General features: G+C 36.8%; 1 protein-coding gene across 2 annotated transcripts in view; it reads left to right on the top strand.

The window, feature by feature from the left end:
- Positions 1-25,610, top strand: part of RYK (receptor like tyrosine kinase) — a 91,322-nt gene that overhangs the window by 51,642 nt on the left and 14,070 nt on the right. Inside the window, exons 7-13 of one of the 2 annotated variants that reach the window (XM_015132118.3) lie at positions 3,009-3,109; positions 6,217-6,342; positions 9,278-9,364; positions 15,034-15,103; positions 20,137-20,269; positions 21,844-21,953; positions 22,116-22,275. In XM_015132118.3, the coding sequence (XP_014987604.2) occupies positions 3,009-3,109; positions 6,217-6,342; positions 9,278-9,364; positions 15,034-15,103; positions 20,137-20,269; positions 21,844-21,953; positions 22,116-22,275 (787 nt within the window). Of the gene's footprint in view, positions 1-3,008; positions 3,111-6,208; positions 6,343-9,277; positions 9,365-15,033; positions 15,104-20,136; positions 20,270-21,843; positions 21,954-22,115; positions 22,276-25,610 lie in introns of both variants that reach the window. The other variant, XM_077991481.1, reaches the window with a different exon arrangement.

Here is a 25,610-nt window from a genome sequence, read left to right as displayed (position 1 = left end):
TTCATTCTAAGACAGGGTTAGTATCTCCATACATAATTTTACTTGCTTTTGAAAATCAAATGAGATAATTTATTCAGATTGATAATTTATTTAGACTGGCTATAAACTATTAAGTGCTGGCAAATATACATTTTAATCTCATTTTCTACCTCTTGTGATATAGCTGTGTAGGTGTTGACTTTAATGGATGTCAGGGGTAGGTCCCCAATTGCTTCTTGCTTCACTCGTAACAGTAAGTCTTGGATTCCAAAAAAAAATTTTGTTCTGACCACTTAGCATAGTGCTTTGCTTATTTTAGGGACCCACTTAATATCTGTTGAGGGAGTGAAAAATTGACATAGATGTCCCTGTAACACCTTTGTGTGCCTACAGGCTTTTCAAAAATTCTGAGGTAGCACAAGAGTGCCACCTACTGTTCAGTTAATGGAGAGAATGTGTCTGCGCACTTAAGTCATCAGTGATGTTGGTTGTAGATATTTAAGTAGTATTTTCACATATCTCATACAATTTGAGCCTCACAAAAATCCTGTGAGGTAGATTATCTTAATCCCGTTTATTTCCTTCCCTTTTGAGGATGGTAATGCTCCTCTTCCCTCCTCATTATTGAAGTCTGGACTTCTAACAGCTTTGATATCTGGTTTGATTTTTGAGTGGTACTCAGCTGTAAAACAGAGTCCTGTAATTGCTTTTTGTTCTAAGGACTGGGGATGCATAATATTCACATAATTAATATAATTATAGTATATATAGATTAGTAATAATAATTTATGAATATATGTTTGAGGGCCAGGCACTAAATGCTTTACTTACTTATTTTTCATGTAATCGTTTTAGCAATCTTACCAGAGGATAGTATTATGCACATTCTGTCCACAGGGAATTTGAGGTTCCAGAGGATTAAACAGTTTGTCCTAGGCCGTACAGCTAGTAATCAATGATACTGGCAGTTCTGACTTCATGGTTTATGCTCTTCATCTCTTTTCTATATTGACCTATACCCACTGCATTATAAACCCATATAGATCAATTCTGGAATAACATCGAGCCTAAGAAGCTCTTCCAGCACTCTGACCAGATGATAGCCTAATGAATCTTTATTATAGTCTCTTTGAGTTGCAAAGTATCTTCGCAGAGTTGCTGGGGAAACAGGGCTAACTGCAGCTTCACAAGAAGTATCAGGTTGGTGCAGTAATTCCAGTTTTTTTTTTGTTAAAAGCAATGGCAAAAACTGCAATTTGCAATTTACTTTTGCTCCAACCTGATAGATAACCTAAAATGATAGACATATTCAGGGAAGGCATGCTGGAGGGGCATTTCGTTAGGCAGACATGTATCTTGAGATCCATGGTTGTGCTGAGCAGAATGGCTTGCATATTATAAGTGCGCTCTAAATGTTTATTGCAGGACCTTCCTATCTTAATTTTTGCTATGACTTTCTACAAATGTTCTGGTTACAATAGCAGATAGTAATATATTGTATTAGTAGCAATAAAAAGGCTACATAAAGACTTACGATCCTCATTGCCTGGATGTTACATATTTACATTTTTCAGTTTTCTGTATGGGCTCTTGAAATTGATAGAATACACTTTCATATATAAATGTTATAGATTATATAGCAGCCCTTTGTCATTTTGTGTGTGTGTGTGTGTGTGTGTGTGTGTGTGTGTGTGTTTTGTTTCAGAGACAGGGTCTCACTATGTTGCCCAGGCTGGCCTCAAACTCCTGGACTTTATTATGTATTTTTAAAAATCACCAGTTTTTGAAAATACAGACCTATTATGTGGGAAGTGGTCAGTTAAAAGATTTTGCACATTAAGGAAAGTTGGAGACTTGATTGGGCACTGCTGATCCTGTAGCTAAGAGAGACATTGAAAGATCTATCCTGCCATCTGGTTTCACTCTTCATGCTGAATTTCTATGTTTCATGTCTCCACTGCTGCAAAATTATAAGAACTAAGGCAGTGAGACTGAAATGTACCCGAGAGACAAGGTTTCTCCCCCCGAATAGACAAAACTGCATGCTTGAGCAGCATTACTTTGCAGTAATCTTGAACACAACAGTATTTGAACCTGTCATCTTCTTAGTGTTGTGTATTATTTAGAGAATATGGTGTAATGCTTCAAGTACTAGAGATTTCCCAGAAGTTGGATAAAAAGGAGGGATTGGGGAAGTAGAAGCAGCAAAATGTATTGTGATTAAATGAACTTAAACCAAATTTGATACTTTTTTTTTTTTTTTTTTTTGAGATGGAGTCTTGCTTTATCACCCAGGCTTTAGTGCAGTGGCATAATCTTGACTCACTACAACCTCCGCCTTCCAGATTCAAGCAATTCTCCTGCCTCAGCCTCCTGAGTAACTGGGACTACAGGCATGCGTCACCATGCCAAGCTAATTTTGTACTTTTAGTAGAGACGAGGTTTCGCCACGTAGGCCAGACTGGTGTCGAACTCCTGACCTCTGGTCATCTGTCCGCCTTGGCCTCCAAAGTGCTGGTATTATAGGCGTGAGCTACCACACCTGGCCAATACTCCTTTCTAAGCTCTGAGCATGTTGGCACATTTGACTTGGTTTGCTCTTCCTTTGTCTGTAGGCCATTTGATATTGGACCATCATTGAAACAACCCTGTCTTTCTTCTTCTTTTCTAAAAAGCAATCTAATTGAGTGGCATGGGCTCTTTTTTTGAGAGATGATCCGTAGTTCCCTAACATATCTTTGTGTGAAGTTCAGGACAATTATCTGAGGTGTCTGAGCACTAGTACCTACATTTCTGAATAATTTTGATAAGCTGAACTTGCTTAATGATTTTGGAGATAGAAATGAAAGAAAAAATAGAGCTCTATAGGAGTTAGATTAAAATTTCAGTACGAAACATCATGAATTATTGTGGTCTCCATCAGGATTTTAGGCTGGTTACAATGGCTATGTGCATTTTATATGTATGGAAAAAGGAAATTTCTCATTGAAACTGACTTGTCAAATATTTCTCTCAAAAATTGTTTGCAGCATTAGTGCCAGCAGTAGTTCCCAAGGGCTGTCTCAGCCATCCACCCAGACGACTCAGTATCTGAGAGCTGACACACCCAACAATGCAACTCCTATCACCAGTAAGAGTTAATTTAATTCTAAAGCCAGTTTACTAAAGTTGTCTATGCTGCTTCCCAGTGGTCTTGCATGGTTAGTGTTCTTGTGAAACATGTTGTGTAAATCGTATCTAAAGCATGCAAAATTAGGTATGCTCTTCAACTTTTGCTTTCTAGAGCATTGAATGAAACATTCTAAAATTGAGGTGTCAGAAATGAAATTTAAGTTTGCTAGAAATGGTGTGGCTTTGGGGAGATTTCCATAGATTTATTATACTAAAAGGGCTACTAAGTCACTTCTGTAGAAATTCAAAAGGAAGATTTTCAGGTAACTATATTTAATTAACCATTGAGCTACATAAAGACAGAGACTTTAGATTGTGAGGAATTGTTTGATGGTCTTATGGGCCATGATAAAGACTACATTGTTTTTTAATCATAATAGGAAGTTATTCTCAACTGGAGAGTTGAGAATGTCGGATCTGATTTCATTTTTTGGACTGGCATTTATTCTTTAGTAAAATAAGATGAAGAATATCTGTCCTCTACCCAGTGCCCTATTGTGGTTTTCTAGTACTGTCTCCCATGAAAAAGAACCAGGATTTTTTGGAGAAATGGCTGATTGCAGGTCTGGGTCAGGAAGTGAACAAGATAAGCCTGGGACATGTTGCTGAGTCAGATATCAAGGAAATAGCTAAGACTTGAAGAACTCCCACTGGCTAAAGATGGGACCATTCGATCATCAAAATGAATAATGACTATAATGAATTAAGATGTAAAATGTGTAAAAATGCACAAATTTGTAGCAATACCTTGTTTAACAAAATTGTTCATTATGAGAGGTAACTAAGGCTCCAATGAATACCTTACTCTACCAACTTACTACATGAACTGTATTTCAGGGTAACCAGATGGTGGTGGATGAGAGAAAATGTTTCTTTACAGATGATTCTCAGCTAATAAATGTGGAAGGAATTATATAATTAGAAAAATCGCATGTGCAACTCCTGATGAAATAGTTGATTCAGAAAAAGATCATCAGTGATTAAAAAGAAAATGGGGAACTCTGCCATTGAGGGATGAGGCTGTCACCACCTGAATACACTGATGAACTCAGTGTTACTAAAAGTAGGGACCTAGATATTTTGTACCCAAGGATATTATGTACCATTCATGGAGCGTTCTTTTCTCTCCCTACTGCACCCCCTACAAGTTAACCTGGATCTAATCAAGGTTATAGACCTGACTTACAGTTTATAGGAAATACTACTTGAAGAAGTAGAAGCCAAACATTTTCCAGGGTAGCCGACCCAGTTTCTTCAATAAGACAGTGGCAAGAAAAAGGAGGGGGAGAATGCATAATGGAGTAAACGAAATTTAAGGGAAATAATAATAGCAGCTACTCTTCCCACTAATGAAGAAAGAAATATATGCTTTTTAGGAAATACGATAGATGTGAAAGTAGTTTAAGCTACTCAGAACAGGCACATCATTGCATTTGATATTTAGATCTCAATCTTGGCTCATTAGAATGGATTCTTAATTGTTATATATGACCTCAAAGAGGCAGGTAATTGTTGTTACATATGCTAAAATACTTTCTTAAAAAAGTCAAAGAGGCCGGGTATGGTGGCTCACGCCAGTAATCCCAGCACTTTGGGAGGCCGAGGCCGGCAGAACACGAGGTCAGGAGATCGAGACCATCCTGGCTAAGATAGTGAAACCCTGTCTCTACTAAAAATACAAAAAATTAGCTGGGCATGGTGACTTGCGCCTGTAGTCCCAGCTACTCGGGAAACTGAGGCAGGAGAATGGCGGGAACCCAGGAGGCGGAGCTTGCGGTGAGCCGAGATCGCGCCACTGCACTACAGCCTGGGCAACAGAGTGAGACTCCATCTCAATAAATAAATAAATAAATAAAGTCAAAGGAAATAAATTTATCTTTTAAAGATTGTTGCCATCAATAAGAAATTTACTTGTTTGTAATTGTGGCCATTACTGTAAGGAACTAGATAATTTACTTACCATATATATGCTAAAAACAAACACTTTTTAAAAAGGTCAATAGAAATACATTTGTTTACAGATAGAAAAAGAGGAAGAAAAAATTATTTGAAGACATAGTAGCCAAGAATATTCTAAGATAACAGAGCGCAACAGATCACAGATCCAAGAAACTAAGAGAACTCCAAGTAGAATTAAACATAAACATTCGCATGTACTCCACACACCTAGATAGTCTATCACAGTCAAACTGCTGCCAATCAGTGGTTTCAGGTGGTGTCAGCCTACATCCTTTGTAAAGTTGCCCAAAACTTTTCATATGGTTCTCCTGACAACCATCGATGATCATTGCGTAGGTCCACTAATTTTGAGGGGAGGTTTCTTCTCAATATCTGCTAAAGCTAATAAATCATTAGAGATGCCATTGCAACTTCTACTTGCTAACACCAGATTTTCCTTTTATTCTAACATTTTTTTTCTTGAAGTGAAAACTAATTTGTAACTAAATTCTGTTTTTGCTGTCATTGAATTAAGAATGAATGGGAATTAAGGGAACTTAATAAATTTGAATCTCACAATGGTTTTGCTAGGATTACCAGAATAATTAAATTGATTATGTATTTTGTTTGTAAACAAAGCCTTTGCAGACAAAAATAACTTTTTGTTTGAAACTTTTTGTTTGTTCAAACAAACCCAACTTTTCAAATGAGATGTTTGAAAAAAATCTTCATTTGAAAAGTTGGTTTGTTATGAGATTATATTAGAAAATCTTTTGGGAGAAAAACTGTCCATAAGAGGGATTAAATGAAATTTCACAGGTCAAGCTTGTTTCATTTGGCTAAAAGGCAATTGAAGTGGTGGTCATGGTAATGCTATTTTTAGGATTTCTTGTTGCAGTTTAGAATTTTAACATTTTGGAATAGTGTTGTGGTGGGCGAGAAGACATTTCTTTAACATTTAGTGTGGGCTTCAAATAACTCTCCTAGTTCATATATATGCCTGTTTCCTTTTATGATTCTTACACTCATTCCTGCGACTTGAGTCCTGAGGTTCTAACTGAACTAGTTGACCCCAATACCATAATAAGGGTATTTATATTGCTTGGTTTGGCTTTGTTGGCTCCTTAGGTTATCCTACCTTGCGGATAGAGAAGAACGACTTGAGAAGTGTCACTCTTCTGGAAGCCAAAGCCAAGGTGAAGGATATAGCAATATCCAGGGAGAGGATAACTCTAAAAGATGTACTCCAAGAAGGTATTTATTATCTCAAAGTCAGTTTTTTAAGTATGATTTAATGTTACCACTATAAACACTTTTTTCAAAAATTTAAAAACTTTCATCTCGTTTTGTGTCTAAGATAAGGATAAGAAGCAGTGTATGGTTTTTCTCTTACAAAATTATTTTTATTTTTTCTTTATACTTTAATGTGCCTTGTACAACTTTGGTGCAGTTCTTTATTTTCAAGTATATTAAAGCATGTGTATTATTGTTTGCTATGTTTAAGGTGTATTATCTGTTTAGTTTTTATTTAAAATGATTACTACCTGGCAGGTCTCTTTGAAATATTCTAAGTTACCTTCTCTCTGACAGATGACTTAGGGGTTGTAGTGTAAGGAGTGGACATGGGCTTTGGTTTTGGTCCTAAGTTCTAATCCCACATTTTATTCTCTGTGTGACTGGAGAAATCACATAATGTCTTCAGTCTCCAGCTTCCTCTTCTATAAATTTGGACTGCGTTGTCATCTCTTAGACTAGTTATAAAGATGAGATGAAATTAGGTACAGTAAATGAACTAACACATAATAGTGTTTGCCGGGTATTAGTATGCTTCTCTTCCCCTCTCACTGGGCCTTGCTTTCCTTTTTGAGTTGGAGGATGTTGATTAGGGAGATGCTGAAAGAAGAGGACAGAAATTAATAATAAAATACTGCACTGAGCTCTTCATGTTGTTAAATAGAGAATTACTTTTTTACTCCCACCGTAATTCAGCTTGGAATGCTTTGGATACTTTTGAGTCCTCCTTATGTATTCCTTTGCTGGTTGGGACACATTTAGGTCAATCACAAGTCAGGTACTTAAATTGTCCCCACTAGCAAATGGTAATTAATGGAAGCAGATTTTCTGAGATGTCTTAAAATGCATGATCGCCACTTGTTACAGTTGACTGATTTCTAAGCATAACTAGTTTGCAGATCTGTTTGCAATGTGAAGAGAGTAAGTAGACCAGGTAGCATTTCCTAAAGAATAAAAAAAAGAGAGATCAGTTAATAATGTTATGTTTGCAGTTTCTTTTGGGCTCTGAGTGGGATAGAATAGGCAATCTGTTGTAGTGGTATGGTTTGAGAAGAAGGAATTCTGAACCAGGTAGAGTTTTTCTTTTTTGGTCTTTTCAGGCCCATAGTAGTTTATTTTAAAATTCTTTTGATTTCAGAAAAGAAAATATGGTGGCTGATTAACATTTAAAAAGGTGGTCAGGTTCACTGGAAATCTGATAAATGCAAAGAAAACAATAGTTACATGCGATTTTTTTTTTACGTTAGACTGTGAAAAAGTAAAAATAATTTCTAGGTTGACGGGGGTATGGAGGAACACACACTCTTTTACGTTGCTGGTAGGAATGTGAATTGCTGTAACATTGTGGTAAAGTAATATGTACATACATATTTTTGTGTATGTTCCTTATATCCGTTGTTTTTAAGTATATGTAAATCTATGTTTGGCAGTAATATTTAAAAATGGGACTAGGTACTGGGAAGAGGAGACAGGAGATTTTGCAGCGCTGCAGTGCAAGAGAGTTACAAAGCTCAGTCAAGCAAGGTGAACTTGGGTGGAGAGAGAAGGGAGAACCTTTGTGAGGAAGACAGGTCAGGGTGTGTCGCTCTATGTATTGACTAGAGTGTTTGAAGGTATTTACTCAGCTTCAAGCAAAATGTCTTAAATTAAGATTATCCAAAGTCTTTTCTGCCTGGAGCATACAAGTTACTCTGTCTCTAGGCCCCAGTGAAACCTGATATATGGATACAGACAACTCCACCTCATAGAGCGAAAGGCATTAGAGCAAGCCTATTTGTATGCACGGCAGCCGCATCTAAGTGAAACTATTTGCGAGCTTATCTTTTAAATTGTGAAGGAAGGAAAGTAAACAATTTTCTAGTGAAAAAGAGTAAAATGAGATTGATTTTCAGTGATCATCTTGTTTGGGAGCTTTTTATGGGCAATTACAAAATTGGTAATAAAATCTAGGTGGCTTTTCTTAGTTCATTTTTAATCACTCCTTCCCCAGCACCCCCAAAGGTCATAACTAACTTCTCTTATTACTATAAGAGTTTTTTGTTTTTGTTTTTGTTTTTTGAGACGGAGTCTCTCTCTGTTGCCCCGGCTGGAGTGCAGTGGCGCAATCGTGGCTCACTGCAAGCTCCACCTCCCAGGTTCACGCCATTTTCCTGCCTCAGCCTCCCAAGTAGCTGGGACAACAGGTGCCTGCCACTACGCCCAGCTAATTTTTTTGTATTTTTAGTAGAGACAGGGTTTCACTGTGTTAGCCAGGACGGTCTCGATCTCCTGACCTCGTGATCCACCCGCCTCGGCCTCCCAAAGTGCTGGGATTACAGGCATGAGCCACTGCGCCCAGCCTCTTCTCATGCTAAGAGTTTTTAGGAACACATTTTACTAGTGAACCGAGAGTCTAATTGGCTTGTCTGAGACCTTCTGAGGAGAGAGTGGTAGAAGGAATGGAACCTAGGACTGTCTGGATCCAAAACTTGTACCCCTTGGCCTTCCCTTGAAGCTACTTTTTAAGGCTCTGCAGTAGAGAGGAAAGTTCATTTTTGTCTTTTCGTCATTTCTCTGAGGCTAAGCCTAGAAACTCATAAATGCCATTGTGGATACTTCATTACTGAGCTCCAGTGCTCCTGGCTATATCATTAGTTTATTTAGTATAATTCAGAAAATTTTCATATACTTAGTTTAAATATGGTGTTTCTGAAAACAAGGTGTGTAATAGTTACAAAAAACTTTTTAACAGTTGTTAAAACCAAAGATTTGGGTCTTTTTACTCTAGGGCTAGAATAATGTTGTTGATCACATATGCCCTTGTTATTTTTGTTTTATATTATATTGTGCCAGAAAGTTTCGTACTATAATTTTATGAAGGTTATATGATCTCATTAATTATTACTTTTCCTTTTAGGTACTTTTGGGCGTATTTTCCATGGGATTTTAATAGATGAAAAAGATCCAAATAAAGAAAAACAAGCATTTGTCAAAACAGTTAAAGGTAGGATCTTTTTTCCATAGTATTTCCGTGATGCTCTTCTGTCTCAGGTGGCTCATGCCAGCAAAATTCTATCTCAGTTCCCCAGTGTGTGCCATACCTTTTAAATCAATCCATGTTAATTTAGCTTAAAACAAAAATTATCTTATAGGAGCCTAATTGTTTTGGAAATTTGGGTGGTTCTCATTAGGTATAGAAAAACAGAAGTCTGCTAAATTAAGACATGAGACATTTGTTAGATATTACTCAGTTAATTGCAAGTCAAACTGCATCCACTTGATTTCATTGTTACTATATCTAATGTTGGTATACTTTTGCAGGTATAGCCATAGTTGGAATTGCTGGCCTAAGGGTGTGTACATTTAAAATTTTAATAGAGCCCAGGTGCAGTGCTTACACCTGTAATCCCAGCTACTCAGAAGGCTGAGGCGTGAGAATTGCTCAAATCCAGTAGGCGGAGGATGCAGTGAGCCGAGATCATGCCACTGCACTCCAGCCTGGGCGACAGAGTGAGACTCTGTCTCAAAAAAAAAAAAAATTAATAGATATTGTTAGATTGTCCTCTAAAAGATAGCACTGGTTTATATTGTCATGAACAGAATACCTGTTTTTACTAAATATTATTCTTTTGGGCCATCATTTGAAATGTGATACCTAATTTTTAATTTATTGATGTATATAAGTTATTTAATTAAAGATTCCCTATCGAGATACTACAGTGTTACTTATGCAGGCATATGGCTTATTTCCTATTACTGGTAGATTAGCAAGACTTTAAAAAATATTAGAATTGTAATTACAACAGATACTTGTAAAAGCTTAAATAATTCTGAATTAAGAGCTGCATGCAGTGGCTCACAATTGTAATCTCAATGCTTTGGGAGGCTAAGGCAGGAGGATTGCTTGAGCCCATAGGTTCAAGATCAGCCTGGGCAATATAGCAAGACCCCTGTCTCTACAAAAAAAAAAAAAATTAGCTCGGTGTGGTAGCATATGCCTGTGTCTCAGCTACTCAGGAGGGTGAGGTAGGAGGATTGCTTGAGCCCAGGAATTCAAGGTTGCAGTGACCCCTGATCATGCCACTGTACTCCAGCCTAGGTGACAGAGCAAGATCCTGTTTTAATTTTAAAAAATGATAATAGTAATTCTGAAGTAAGTCTTATTTGCTTATTTAGAGAGAAAGAAAAATGTGATAATTTATAGGGTACTTAATGTCTGTCAGGTCTGATGTAAATTGAGAAGGCATAGTAATAATTTCTAAAAACAAATTTGGCACTTTGCCTTCAGAAACTGAAGGGAAGACTAAATTCAGTTTTATGAGTAAAAAGCGATAAAATTTTACAGTTTATGAAGTTAATTTATAAGAATTGTTTCTAAATTTACTTAAAGGAATACATGGGAAGTACGAAGGGTTTATGTTTATTGTTTGTAAAAAGTTGGCTTGTGCCAATCTAACAAAAAATCTTTGGAATTGCTTTTAATTGAACAAAGTTGTTTGTTTAAGGCTGCTGCAAATACATCCATACACACACACCTCTTTGATCTTGTCTAAATAAATGGTTTAACTTACTGTATCATTCAATATTTATTTTATTCATTCACCCCTTCCCAGCACCAAAAACACTTTTACAGGGGAATATTTACGTTAGGTCCATCCCTTCTTGTCCTTTGACTGAGACCAAGTGTAAGTTAGGTCCCAGTAGGTTTTCTAACTGGGAGAGTTTACATATTACTTTTTGTAAATGTAAAATTTGAGCCATAAGGTTATTAAACAACAGCCTTTTGTTACTCTTTTCTCATTTTTTTTTTTTCCTAAGGAGTCTCCTTAATTCAAATATTTCTTCTGGGGTTTGTAAGTATTCTATAGACTGTGTGGAACTGAGCTATTATTGACTTGTTCTGAATTAAGGCAGGAGGTTTTTATACAAAGTTGGGTTGATTTAGGATTGGAAGGGGAGATAAAAGGAAATAATAGTGATAAGAAAACACAATGAGTATACTTGGACTGTTTCACGAGATAAGACTTCTCTTTCCGTATATGCTTGACCTGTAGTCACTGGTTGTTTCTATGCTTTACCTCTGTAATTATAATGTTCTTTGTGAGTTGTGCGGAAATAAGAGAAAGCACAGTGAGTCCTTATGGGGGACAGAGGGGAAGTGCGTTGACCAGGATACTTGCCTCGAATTTGTTAGAGAGATAGCACCACATGACTGTCTCTGAGATTGATTATTTTGGAATTCTGTTTTTAGATTTTGTTGTAGCCACATAGAGCTGACCAAAGTCTCACAAATCTGTATGCTTTGTTACATGTTGCACAATTAGAAGTGTAGCATAAAATACAAAAAAAAAAAAAGTGTTTTAGAAAGCACTGACCTTTGCCTTTAGGCATAAGTAGAAAATTGGAGTTTGACTTTTAAAAATATTCATAATTTTTTTACAGAGACTTCATAGATACTCCAGTATAAATTTCTGGAGATTGAAATTAGCAGCCTGAATCTTACACAGTAAATATTGTGAAATTGAATTCCATAAAATAAGCGAATCAGTTTGGGTTTATTGGTATTAAATTCTTATTTTCTTTATTGTAGCTACTAAATTTTTATAGTTTTGTAAGTAAACAAGTGCTTGTTTTTAAAAATCATTTTGTGCATCCTTGTAACTTTTAGAATATATTTAATTAGTACCCTTTTCAAATGTATACATCTTGAAGATAGACCTTTCATTATGTAAAATTAAAAGACTATTGAGACTGGGAAAGGAATCCAAGAAAATGAGTTTTTCTTACTAAATGGATAAAAGTTATTTTATCTTCAATTGAGTTTTCTTAGATCATCATTCAAGCGTCCTTTGCTTTAATAGAACATGCTTATCAAAATTAAAAACTTGAAAAAAGTAAGTACAAAATGACACATTCTGAAATTACCATTTGTTGTACTTAGATCTCCTTACCAGTTGAGGGAATAGTAAAGTCTTTTTAACTGGGCGGGGACCTCCAACTATTACTAGTTTTCAGTCTTGAAAAGATCCTACTAGCCCCCAGTAGTCCTGGCCATAATTTCATTAGAAATTATTTAGGTTATAGAAAGAGTAATAAAGGCACATTCTGCCATTTACTAAGAAATCCCACATTTTAAGCAGTTTGTAGACACGTAGAGTTTATTCCGGCACACATTGGTATGAAGCACCTTTTCCAAAGAAGTATCGAATGTTTCAGATCCTTGGCTTTTTGTCCACCCATTTTACATTCCTACAATAGTCTTAACTAAGAGAAGCTGCTTGGAAAGGGAACACTTAGTAGCGAGTAATGGAAGTGAAGCAAGAGAAGTGAAGTAGGAATGAGATTCCAATGGGTAGATGTGGAAGTAAATGAAATTTGAGATTTCTCAGCTTTGACAGTTCCACATTTAAAGACCAAATGTGACAATCATAGTATCTGAATTCAGTGGGATGGGTTTTATTGTTGGTTCAGCATTTTCCTAGGTGGGTCTAGAATATGAATCTTGGCTTTGCCAGTCTTTCATATTTCTTTCTGCCTCTTATTGCATTGGTCCGAAGCTTTATAAATTATTATTTAATTAATTTATTTATAGCCAGGGTCTCACTTTGTCGCCCAGGCTGGAGTGCAGTGGCGCAATCATAGCTCAACCTCCTGGGCTCAAGCAGTCCCCCTACCTCAACCTCCTGGGCTCAAGCAATCCCCCTACCTCAGCCACCTGAGTAGCTGGGACTACAGGTGTGCGCCACCACACCCTGCTTACTTTTTTTTTGTAGAGATGGGGTTTCACCATGTTGCCAGCCTGAGCTTTACAAATTGTTATTGCTGTTTTTACTACTGATGTAAAAATTCATTTTGGGTTTCTTTGAAAGGGTTTTTAAGAATAAATAGTATTTTATACTATTAAGTTTGTTTTAACATTTAAAAACTATTTTTTAAAATTCAAACTCACTTCTTATTTGTTTATTATTATTATTTTGGGAGACAGGGTCTTGCTCTGTTGCCCAGGCTGGACTGCAGTGTGGTGCAATCGTGGCTCACTGCAACCTTGACCTCCTTGGCTCAAGCATCCTCCAGCTTCAGCCCCCTCAGTGGGTGGGACTGCCAGTGTGTACCACCATGTCCAACTAATTAAAAAACTTTTTTTAATAGAGATGGGGGCTTGTTGTGTTCCAACTCAGGCTGGTCTTGAACTCCTGGCTTTAAGTGATCCCCCTGCTTCAGCCTCCCAAAGTGGTGGTATTACAGGTGTGAACCACTGCACCTGGCTGCATTTGCAATTTTATAATAAGAAATATTCTTTTCAAGTAGTGGAGAAATTCCTTTTTACTATTAAGGTTGTGTTCCCTATAAGATGAGGAATCCTTGTGGATTTGTACAAATATTTGAAGGCCTAAAAATTCCTTTGGAGATGTAGACTTAAAGATATTGGTAAATTGCATTATCATGTTTTTGTTTCAAAAACTTTGACCTAAAAGTTACTTTGTTCTGTTTTGCTACTTTGGACCAAAAACCGTAAGTTTAGAAGCTAAAAGTAAAATGGCATAATTCTAATTTTGGTTATCATATGAAAGTTAACTAATTTTTACTACTGTATTATTAGTTCTTTTTGTTTGTTTTTAACCACAGAGAAGTAAAAAGAAGCAAGCAACAGAATATGCCATAATCTCCAATCATAACTTTTGTAGTCATTTTATACCTGTAATGTTTGTTGGGTTAGCAAGTATAAACAGAATAGAAAACGTAAATTCTCCCATCTTGAAAAGTAGCCATCATACATAAACAATTCCTTAATATGTAAGAAATATTAGGATATGTAAACACAAGTTGTACCTTGTTTTTGAAATTTAATATACCTTAGAGATCTTCCTCTGTCAGTACATATAGCCCTATCTCATTTTTTAAAAGTAGCCGCATAGTATCCCATTGTGTCAGTTTAATTAGTTCTTTGTTAATGGGTACTTTGGTGGTTGAGTTTTTTGCCACTGAACAGTGCTCTTGTTACATTATACATAGATGAGCTTTTGTGACTATATCTGTTAACAGTGAGATTGATGATGCAAGGTATATCTGCATTTCAAAATTTTGTTACATGTTGCTTTCTCTATCTATCCAAGGTACTATTGATGAGCCTGTTTTCTCACACTGTTGCCGAAACTCTCAATAGTAGATAGTGGAATTTTTTGTGTTTCAATTTGACAGGGGAAATGGCATCTACTGGTTTAATTTTCACTTCTTTACTTAGGACTGAGGCTATCAGTCGTTTTGTATTGTGTGTCATTTGTTTTTTTTTTCTCAGTAAACTGTGTGTTTATATCCTCTGCCTCTTTTTCAAATTTTTTCCTTATTGATTTATATGAGCTATTTAAATAGGAAAAAAGGAAGTTAGCAATATATATGCCTTATGTGTTGCATATATTTTTCCAGTATGTAATTGCATTTTCTGCTTTGTTTATGGAAACTTAATTGATTTTAATATAAAAATTTCTGGGAAAATTGACTTGTTTAATGAGACTGCAGTAGAATTTTTATCTAGATCTATTTAGATTTACCTGTAACTTATAATGAAAACCTACCTACCTTATAGTCCAAGATAATTATTTACTAATAGCAGAAAATGTTAATGCCATATATGTAGTATTATTATTCAAGACAATTTCTTTTCTTTATATATAGATCAAGCTTCTGAAATTCAGGTGACAATGATGCTCACTGAAAGTTGTAAGCTGCGAGGTCTTCATCACAGGTGAGAGGAGAAACCACCAGCATTTTGGTGTTGAGCGTGGCAACACTTGATGCTGCATCATTTTTATGTGCAGGACATTGTGATGACTTCTGAATTGAACGCTTTGTGGAATAGCTTAATTTTTTTTTTTCTGAATATAAAAGTGAAATGCATTCTCACTGTACAAAACTTAACAAAGTATAAAGAAAACAAAGAATAGTATGTAAGCCCACATCTAGATAATCATAGCTAATCTAGCTAATCTTCCCAGAAATAATTTATACATTTTATGTGCATATTTCCCTTTACAAAATAGGATGATTGTTTACATATGTTAAAAAATATTTGTTATGAGATTTTGAACGTATAGGACCTCAAAGTCAAGTACAATAAACATGAATAAATTTTCCTTCTAGATGCAATGATAGTTAACATTTTGCCATATTTTCTGTGTTGTGTATGTTTATGAGATTTATATCTCTAGATATTAGTATCTATATATTCGTGTATATAAATATTTTACCATAAATTAGACATCTGAGTACTTTTATTGCATATCCAGCATTTATTTTCAATAAAAAGAATATATTTTTCTTTATAATCATAATACCATTGTTGTCTTTGACAAAACTAACATGCTTCTTAATTTAACAAAACAGTGTATCTGACTTTTGATGTTGGCAACTGTAAATCCATATAGCCATTTAAAGAAGCTACATAGTGGTCCACTGAATGGACGTACAGCATTTTATTTAACTAATTTCTGGTATACAATCATTATGCCATGGCATGATTTAAAAAAAAATACTTATAGTTCTGTATGAAGACCTTTTTCTTTTTGTTTTTTCTTCTTTTTGAGACAGAGTCTCGCTCTGTCACCCAGGCTAGAGTGCGGTGGTGCATCTCAGCTCACTGCAATCTCCACCTCCCTGGTTCACACCGTTCTCCTACCTCAGCCTCTTGAGTAGGTGGGACTATAGGCGCCCCCTACCATGCCCGGCTAATTTTTTGTATTTTTAGTAGAGACGGGATTTCACCGTGTTAGCCAGGATGGTCTCGATCTCCTGACCTCGTAATCCACCCGCCTTGGCCTCCCAAAGTGCTGAGATTACAGGCGTGAGCCACTGCACCTGGCCATGAAGACCTTTTTTAAAAGCTTGATATTGGTGCTGTTCACAGAACTATAACAAAAACTTCTACTGTTTGAGCCAGAAACAGCTTAAATATAACATCATAATGTGTGACAGTATCAACATTAGAGCAAGTTTTTTTTAAAGCACTATGTAGAGTCAACATAATTTGTATGTCTGCTGAAAATTTGATCACATGTTTAAAAATAGAACTGTAGTCATCCCTGTTGGAAGATGTTTATGGGCTTCTGAAAAAATACATTTTAGTTTCTGTATAATTTAGACAGTTCCTTGAGTTCTGCTGAAAAATAAGGTGACTACCCAGAGTCTTACTCTTGAATTTGGTTATATTTTGGTTCATATTCAAAAGAATTTGAGGACCTAAAAAGAATGTAGCCACAGTAAGATAAATAAAATGATAATGAAAATGAAACTGAGTTTTTGGGCATTGTGGTGGTAGAAAAGAAAACCAATAAGCCAGCAGTAAGGAGAACAAATATTTTTACTGTAACTGAACATAAAACATCTCCTAGCTTCTGGGCAACCAAGGGTGAAGGAAACGCTAAAAGTTGATAATCGCAGTAGCAGAAGGGAAGGAAACAGTTGGAATATTGTCCTTTTTGGCAGTGTTGAAAGTGCTTAATGGTCTATTACACTGACTCTAGGGAGAAGGGCCAAAGGTGTTTAATCCTAGTGTATACTGTTACCCTATTACTTAGGTACCTAGCCAATGTTTTTACCCCAGTGAAAGGTTTGCATCACCTCAGCACAGACATGAGTAGCAGGGATAAGTGTAGAGAAAGCCAGAATTTTCCCAAGAAACAGTTTTATATTCACTGTAGCCCTAAAGATGCCTTGGCTGAAAAATGCTCAGTGCAAGCATTTGCCGTGTTGTGTCTCATGCAGTTTTAGATTGTAAGGTTTTGCAGCATCCCACCAGGATGAATTAGTAGTCTCAGGAGGTCCTTAGGGGATGACATGACATACTAAATTGGGGTTATTTGATACTGGGCATTCAGTCCTTGAGGAAAGTCTTGTAAAGGTAGGTTATAGCTTGATTATGCTTAATAGTTCTTCCTTCTATGAGGTGATAGCAGGACTCCTAGTTACAGTGAATAAAACACATTGTCAATATGTAGAAAGTATATTATTCTTTCCATTTGCTGTAGCAGTTCATTTCATTTTTAAGGTGACCAGGGCCTATCACACATTTGATTTTGATCCCTGATATGTATAGACTATTCATAGCTATACTTATGTATTTGTTTGTTCATTCTTTTATTCTAATTCATTCAGTACCCATTTTGCACTTGGAACTGTGTTAGGTAGAAAGAATGAAAATGAAATGATCTTCAGAGATCATATTATAGAATTTATCAAGTAAACCCAATACATTCAGCAAGAAAAGACACCTGTTTTCAGATTTTACCTTTGTAGCTGGTTGTGGTATGTAATACAGCATGTTTGCTTCATGTTTTAACATTCCATGGTTAAGGATTTTACAAGTATTGAGGTGTTTTAAAGCATTTTGAAATCCTTTCTTTTCACACATTTTTCCCCTGGAATTTATGAAAATAATTTTATTATAAGTGAAAATAGCTGTATAAATAAAAGATATCAACCTATTCTAATTTCATTAGAAGTGCTTCGTGTCAAAGTACTCTTGAGCTATTTCTGCTTGTGGTTTGGCCCCTTCATTGGCCCAGGGATGCCTGATGGTGAACACTTTCACCAAATGCCTCACAGCTCTCCCTCTGCAAGCACCCTCAAAAAGACTGAGAATTAGAGGCAGTTCCTACATCAAGCCCCACAGAACCTACCCTTCCTCTACCTTCGTTCTTCTCTATAGCACCTCCTGCTTTCATTTACTCTTCTTAGAGATCCAGACCTTCCCCTTTATCCTCCTTTTCATTATAAAATGGGCAGAATAAAAAACAGCCATTTGTACTTTGAAACATTTTCATGAAGTTTGTTACCTCTACCAGTGGATTTTTAATCCTATGGTAGTGGAATAAAAGATTTGACCTCATCCAGCAAATCTAATGGATAAAATGCTTTAACTCTGCTAAATGAATTTCAGTCACAAAGAAAGAAACAGAAGTAATCTTTGGTGGGTTAAATAGATTGGGCAACAGTGTTTACCCTGAAATCATGGTATGCCCAAGTTAATCCTGAGTGTAAACCCGTAGTCATTTTGGTGTTCGTGGGAGTTGGTGGAAAGGGGCTCTGTAATCTCCCATGTGATCTCCCTTGCTCCTCTGGAGAGAAAGTCTAGTGGTCCGGGGGAATGCAAAGATTATTGAATCAGATGAAGATTGTATTTTTTCCTCCGTGTACTTGCTCTTTGTCCTTGGGAGGTTACCTAAACTTTCTCTCCCAGCGTGGATTTCCTTGCATATAAACTGGAACTCCTAATCGCTGCCACTCAAGTGGTTATAGAGAGATTGCCTGTTACAGGTTTACTGATCTCTAAGTCCTCATTTTCCCACCTCCTCAGGGTCAGTGCTTTCCATGTTAGCAACTTCTACAAATATGAGGGGAGCACACAGCTTTGCCACTTGTGCATTGGTGATTGTGCCACGGTTTTATAACTGGGGTTTAAAAAGTGATACATGCTCAATTAAGATAATTTTTAGGAAATGCAGAAAACAAGGCTGAAATTATTTATAGTCTCACAACTTAAAGCAACTCAACTCTTTGCATATTTCTATGCAGACCTTTATTATTATTTTTTTCCATTTTTATAATTATCTTGCAAATGTGAATTTTGTATCTTTCTTATAAGATAAGCTTTTACTCATATTCTCATATCGTGACCAATTGTGACATATTATCCTGTTATTCTTTCATTACTTTTGAACATTCAAGCTGTTTGCTACTTTTTACTAATATCACATTAACTGTCCTTGTTCATTAACTAGTTTTATGTTTGATGTATTTCCTTATTAAACATCCTTAGAAGCAGAATTTGCTAAGTTAAGGAGTAGGAATGTTTTAAGGCTATTTGTTACTGTTATTTGTTATTAAATGTTTGTTTTATATAGCATAGAATACAAAGTGTTGGGTGTAAAAATTGAGTTTACCTTAGTTTTTGTCTTCTAGCAATTTTTAGCTTAGTGGGGAAAATGATATAATTATGTAAAAAGTTATATAACCTTGGGAAAAATTAGCAGTTATTTCCAGATGTCAGTGGAGGAGGTATTATTAGACAATAGGATGAAATGTACGTATGTGTGCCATAGAAATTAAAATAGGAACAGGATTGTGCACTACATGCTTGGTTTTATTTTGCACATCACAGCAACCTTTTATGGTTGGTGGGGTCCCTATGTTATAAGAATGGAAACCAAAGCCAAGAGACAGATGGTCACTCAGATAGTAACTGGTAAATCTAGGATTCAAAAATCTGATTCTAAATCCAGTGTGACCAGCTAAGGACTTTTTGGCTTTTGTGGCAGTTTCAGCCTTTTAGAGACCTTTTTGATGATCATATTCTTGACCACAGTCTGGATTGGGCCTTTTTTTTTTTTCTTTTTCATGTGTGATATGGAGTAAATGGGATTTTATTATCATAATACACTCTTGGGCAAGTCAGTTTTTAGATGTCTCTGATGAATTGCCCTTTGGAGTAAAGATACGGTGTGGTTAGAGTGTGCCTTCAGAGAATCCGGCCCACGGGAAGCAACTTTGAGTTTATGACTTCGCCCTACCAAGAATGTGCATATATGGCGATATGTGCACATATATGGGGAACACTTAAGTCTGGTTTAAAATACAGAGCACTTATAGTTTTACATTTTTAATGGTAATCATGTTTTTAAGTATTTTGGGGATTTTGTTTTGTTTTAGATTATTTTTATTAGAAGTAAGCCCCTAACATTTTGGATTCCTTTGTCTTTCTCCCAATTTTTTATTATTTTATAGAAATCTTCTTCCTATTACTCATGTGTGTATAGAAGAAGGAGAAAAGCCCATGGTGATATTGCCTTACATGAATTGGGGGAATCTTAAATTGTTTTTACGGCAGTGCAAGTTAGTAGAGGCCAATAATCCACAGGTGAGAAAAATTTGCCCAAATACCAATTATTTACCAGAAGTTTCTGATAATGTCTTTGAAAGTAGATATTAACGTTCTTGAATATAAACTGTTTAAAGGCCTGCAAAAAAGAACCTCAAATGAACCCCAAGATATTTATAACCTGTTGGTTTAAAGGAAAATGTTGGCTTATGTTCCCGCCTTGAGGCTTACACTGTGCTGATGCTGAAGTTTTCCTTATATTTTCCTTGTGTACTTATTCATAATCAACTCAAACCCTTTGTAATGCCATCTCAGGTGTTTTCCTGATAACTGAGGGTACTTGTCCTAGATCTTCCTCTTAGGAATGGAAACAGACTTTCTAGAGCCATTTGGTTCATACTATATATACCAAAGCCTGGTGATGACCGGAGGTCTAGATTGTGGGAGGTAATTGGATGTATTGTAAATATGCTTGGCTGTAAGTTGGCAGTCATCTAAGAGTGTTTCTCTTCCCTGCTTGTGTTTATAACTGTGAAGCAAAGGTCAGATACCATGCATATTATGATGGTAGTGGTAGTAAAGCCTAGTGGGTTTTTTGCTGTCTGCTATATCTTGTAGTCCAATTAAGTTGCTTTAGGATTTATAGTAGTATAGTTATTATAGTTGCCAGGAGAAAATGGGTTCAAAGGCTGCATTGAGTATTTGGCTTAATATGTATGATATGCTTTATAAATTGACAAGACTAAAGCTGGGATTCTCAACAAGTGGTTAGAGCCTGTGGCTCATCTGCATTACCTGGGGAAGGATTTTATTCCTCCACCCCAAGTACTGTCATCCACCTAGAGGAGCACGTCAGCAGAAAAAGCTAGGGGCTTGTACTTTGGGTTTTTTTGTTTTTTGTTTCGTTAGACAGGATCTCAGTCACTAAGGGTGGAGGGCAGTGGTGTGATCACAGTTCACTGCAGCCTCAACATCCCATATTTAAGCAATCCTCCCACCTCAGCCTCCTGAGTAGCTGGGACCACAGGAACATGCCACCATACCTGGCTAATTAAAAAAAAAAAAAAATTTGTGTAGAGACAGGGCCTCAGTATGTTGTCCAGGTTGGTCTCAAACTCCTGGGCTCAAGTAATCCTCCCACCTCAGCCTCCCAAAGTGCTGGGATTATAGGCATGAGCCACTGCACCAGGCTTAGACTTTGGTTAATTTGAAAATAATTCTGAGGAGAGAATCTCCTAATAAAAACTACTGTTTTGGGAGAAAAAAAGATTACTGAATTATAAACATTTGAAATATTACCTTGAGAACTCAGCATTCACTGAGCAGATGTATTGAGCAGCTGCTCTGTGTGCTGGATATTGGGGAGACACATCTAACAGATGAAAGGAGACAGAGAGTAAATGGTAGATTATAGAATAATAAGGACTATAGTTGATATAAGTACAGGGATATATGGGAACATATTCTTGGTCAAGAAATAGCTTTTAAAAATTCAGTGTGTAGGTTTAAAGCAGTATATTTGGATGGTGTAGGATTGTGGAATGAAATAAAGTAAGAAAGTGCCATCATATTTGTGTGCTATTTGCAAACCATGTCATTTTTTGTTACCACAGGCAATTTCTCAACAAGACCTGGTACACATGGCTATTCAGATTGCCTGTGGAATGAGCTACCTGGCCAGAAGGGAAGTCATCCACAAAGACCTGGCTGCTAGGAACTGTGTGTAGGTGCCATGAGCTTTACGCTGTCACTTGATATAGAGTGCTTCCTGGATTTGGGGTTCTCTGCAAGTCACAGTGGGACTTGTGTTGTATTTAAGGGTGGTGGTAATCCCTACTTTTTAATACTCTTGATTGCATTTGATGTTCATGTCTTTACTTTTCAGCATTGATGACACACTTCAAGTTAAGATCACAGACAATGCCCTCTCCAGAGACTTGTTCCCCATGGACTATCACTGTCTGGGGGACAATGAAAACAGGCCAGTTCGTTGGATGGCTCTTGAAAGTCTGGTTAATAACGAGTTCTCTAGCGCTAGTGATGTGGTAAGTGCTGAGACCACCAGATAGCAAAAGAATAGAGAAATAGCTTTCTGTTTCTAAATGTTTTACTGTTTTTGTCTTTTGGGTTTTTAAAAAATCTGCTAGCTGTTCCTGGAAATTTTTATCCAGAAAGCAAGTGTAATTAGCTGCCAATCAGCCAGTTTATGGAGAGGAGCTGTGACCCAGACCATAGGCCAGCACTGTGTGTAATCTCATTTCATCCTCACAGTACTGCTCTGACAGAAGCACCAATTTTTTTTTTTTTTAAGACGGAGTTCTACTCTTCTTGCCCAGGCTGGAGTGCAGTGGCGCCATCCCAGCACACTGCATCCTCTGCCTCCCAGGTTCAAGCGATTCTCCGGCCTCAGCCTCCCAAGTAGCTGGGATTACAGGCATGTGCCACCATGCCTGGCTGATTTTGTATTTTTAGTAGAGACAGGGTTTCACCATGTTGGCCAGGCTGGTCTTGAACTCCTGACTTCAGTTGATCCACCTACCTCCGCCTCCCAAAGTGCTGGGATTACAGATGTGAGCCACCATGCCCGGCGACAGGAGCACTATTAACACTAGGAGGGAGGCTGTGGTATCCCAGTTTTAAAGGTGAGGATTTTGAGACTCAGAGAGGTTACAGTAATTTCATTATTTTTTTTTTTTTCTTATTTAAGAGACAGACCAAATCGTTTCCAGATCATAAAGGTGTTTTCTTTTTTTCAGATGACCTCTTCTAAGTGTTATGGCCCGTAAAATTTGTAATTCCCCACGTCATCCTCGTCCTTTTGTCAAGTTTCTGGGTGGTTTTGCCCACTTAGCCAGACCATAGTTGGGTCCTTTGTACTTAGTGATGCATAGTTTCAGAAGCCACGTTCACTTGTGGATATTTTAGAGCCATTTAATATTTCTGTCACTTGATTTCTTAGTCTTATTTGGAAGACTAAGCATAATTTATTTTCCTATCTCTTGCCTGTTAGACTTTATTATTGTTGCAGAATATTTAGGGATTAGGTAAAACTTCTGCTTATAGGGTCCCACCTATGTTCACTCAGTGATAATCAGTTTGTGTTACATGTAAAGTCCTATAGAATAATTTGCTTCTAAGCTTCAACTGTAAGAATTGGGCTTACTGTATCATTGTATTTTGTGTCTTTATATTTTATAATTTAGGGATACTCTTTTGCTTCAAAGTCTGTATGTTTTAAGGATTAATCTTTAAATCGTGTATTACTGTATGCTAATTAATTATATTAATTGGTATATACTCATTTCCTCGGTGTATGAGTTTTCTATGGCTGCTGTAACAAATTACTACAACCTTGTTGGCTTTAAATAATAGAAGTATAGTCTCTCATGGTTCACTTCTGAGGCCAAATGTCTGAAATCAAGGTGTAGTCAGGGCTGGGCTCCCTCCAGAGCCTCTAGTGGAGAAGCAGTCCTTTCTTTCAGCTCCTGGTAGCTGTTGGCATTCTTTGGCTTGTGGTTCCATCTCTCTGTTCCAAGTTCATACCATCTTCTCCTTCACATATGTCTTTCAGACTCTCTCTGCATATGATTTAGAACCCACCTACATAATCCAGAATAAACTTTTCCTCTCAAGGTCCTTAATCACATTTTGTCATATAAGGTAATTACAAGTTTTGGGGATTAGGACATGGACATATCTTTGGGGCTACCATTCAGTTCACTGGAGTCAATAATTGAAATGATCTAAGATTTCTTTACTGAACGACTTATGGAGAGAAGCTGTGACCCAGACCCAGATTTTCTGATTAAAAATCCTTAAAATAAGAATAATTTGAGAAAGGGGAAAAATCCTTTCATTAACTCTAACTACTAAGTAAATTTTTTTTCTCCTTTCTGGAAACTATGTTTTATTTGATATTGATATGGTTTGGCTATGTCCCCACCCAAAATCTCATCTTGAATTGTAATTCCCATAATCCCCACATATCAAGGGTGGGACCAAGGGTGGAGATCATTGGATCATGGTGGGGGCGGGTTCCCCCATGCTGTTAGAGTCTCACGAGATCTGATGGTTTTATAAGCATCAGACATTTCCCCTGCTTGCACTCACTCCATCCTGCCACCCTGTGAGGAAGGTACCTGCTTCTCCTTTTCCTTCCGTCACGATTGTAAATTTCCTGAGGCCTCCCCAGCAATGCAGAAATAAGTCAATTAAACCTCTTTCCTTTATAAATTACCCAGTCTTGGGTATTTCTTCATAGCAGTGTGAGAAGGGACTAATACAGATATATTGCTCCATTTACATAAGAAGTATTTTGATAAAATGTGTTCACTTAATGTAAATGCAATTTACTTACACAAATTTTAAACTTTTTTTTTTTTGAGACGGAGTCTCACTCTGTCACCAGACTGGAGTGCAGTGGCGCGATTGCGGCTCACTGCAACCTCCACCTCCTCGGTTCAAGCGATTCCCCTGCCTCAGCCTCCTGAGTAACTGGGACTGTAGGCGTGCACCACCATGCCCAGCTAATTTTGTTAACAAGGTCTTTATGTATCTTCAAAATACTTTGTTTTAACTCAAGATAAACTATTCTCAAACAGTTTATCTGACACTTGTGAGATGAACAAAGTAAATATGAATGATTATGAGAAGGGATGTGATCTGCTTCACAGAGCAGTCTCAGAAGCTAACACTGAATGACAACCTGTTTCATGTTGTCCACGGCCTCTCCTAACCAGAGAGGCATGGGGCATGGTGGGCCAGGATGAGGAAAATAAAACCAGACTCTTGGACACTGAATCCCAGGGTTCAGCTTGTAGAGCAGTGGGGTACTAATCCTGGTCTGTTTTTCCAGAGCTTTGATGATAAAGAAAAAATGTCTCTCTAGCATGAATGTCTAGAAGTTAAACATACCAAGTAAAGCAGTAGAAATATGCAGAGCAGCATAGATACTTTTAATGGCTATCTAATGAGAACCTGGGCTTTTTTTTAGGGAGAGAAGGGTTACATTTTTGGTTTTGATTTTGATTTTTTTCAAATGACATATGAAAGGAAAGCTGAGTTTGATTTTGGACCAATGCACAGCTGCTGTACTAAATGACAGGAAGGACTAGTTCTACCCTTTGATAAGGTTTTTGGTTTTAGAGTTGCCAAATCTTTATTCAGAAATTTTGAATTGTATCTGGAACTGTTTACCAGCTCTACATTAAGCAAAGCTATTTTCATGGAGTGGGAAGGGGGGCAGGCAGGAGGAATCAGTTTGGCTTTGGTTGTAGAATGTAATTTTAAAACATAATGTCAGTTGAATTAGAGTAGCGTGGTTCTCAAATTTACTCCTTTAGTGAAAGCTCACATCTAAACATTTTTAAATGTAGAAAAG

The sequence above is a fragment of the Macaca mulatta genome, chromosome 2 (genome assembly GCF_049350105.2).
Source record: "Macaca mulatta isolate MMU2019108-1 chromosome 2, T2T-MMU8v2.0, whole genome shotgun sequence".
NCBI lineage: Eukaryota > Metazoa > Chordata > Mammalia > Primates > Cercopithecidae > Macaca > Macaca mulatta.
The sequence above is the reverse complement of the archived record's forward strand: the minus strand, read 5'-3'. Positions and strand labels throughout refer to the sequence as shown.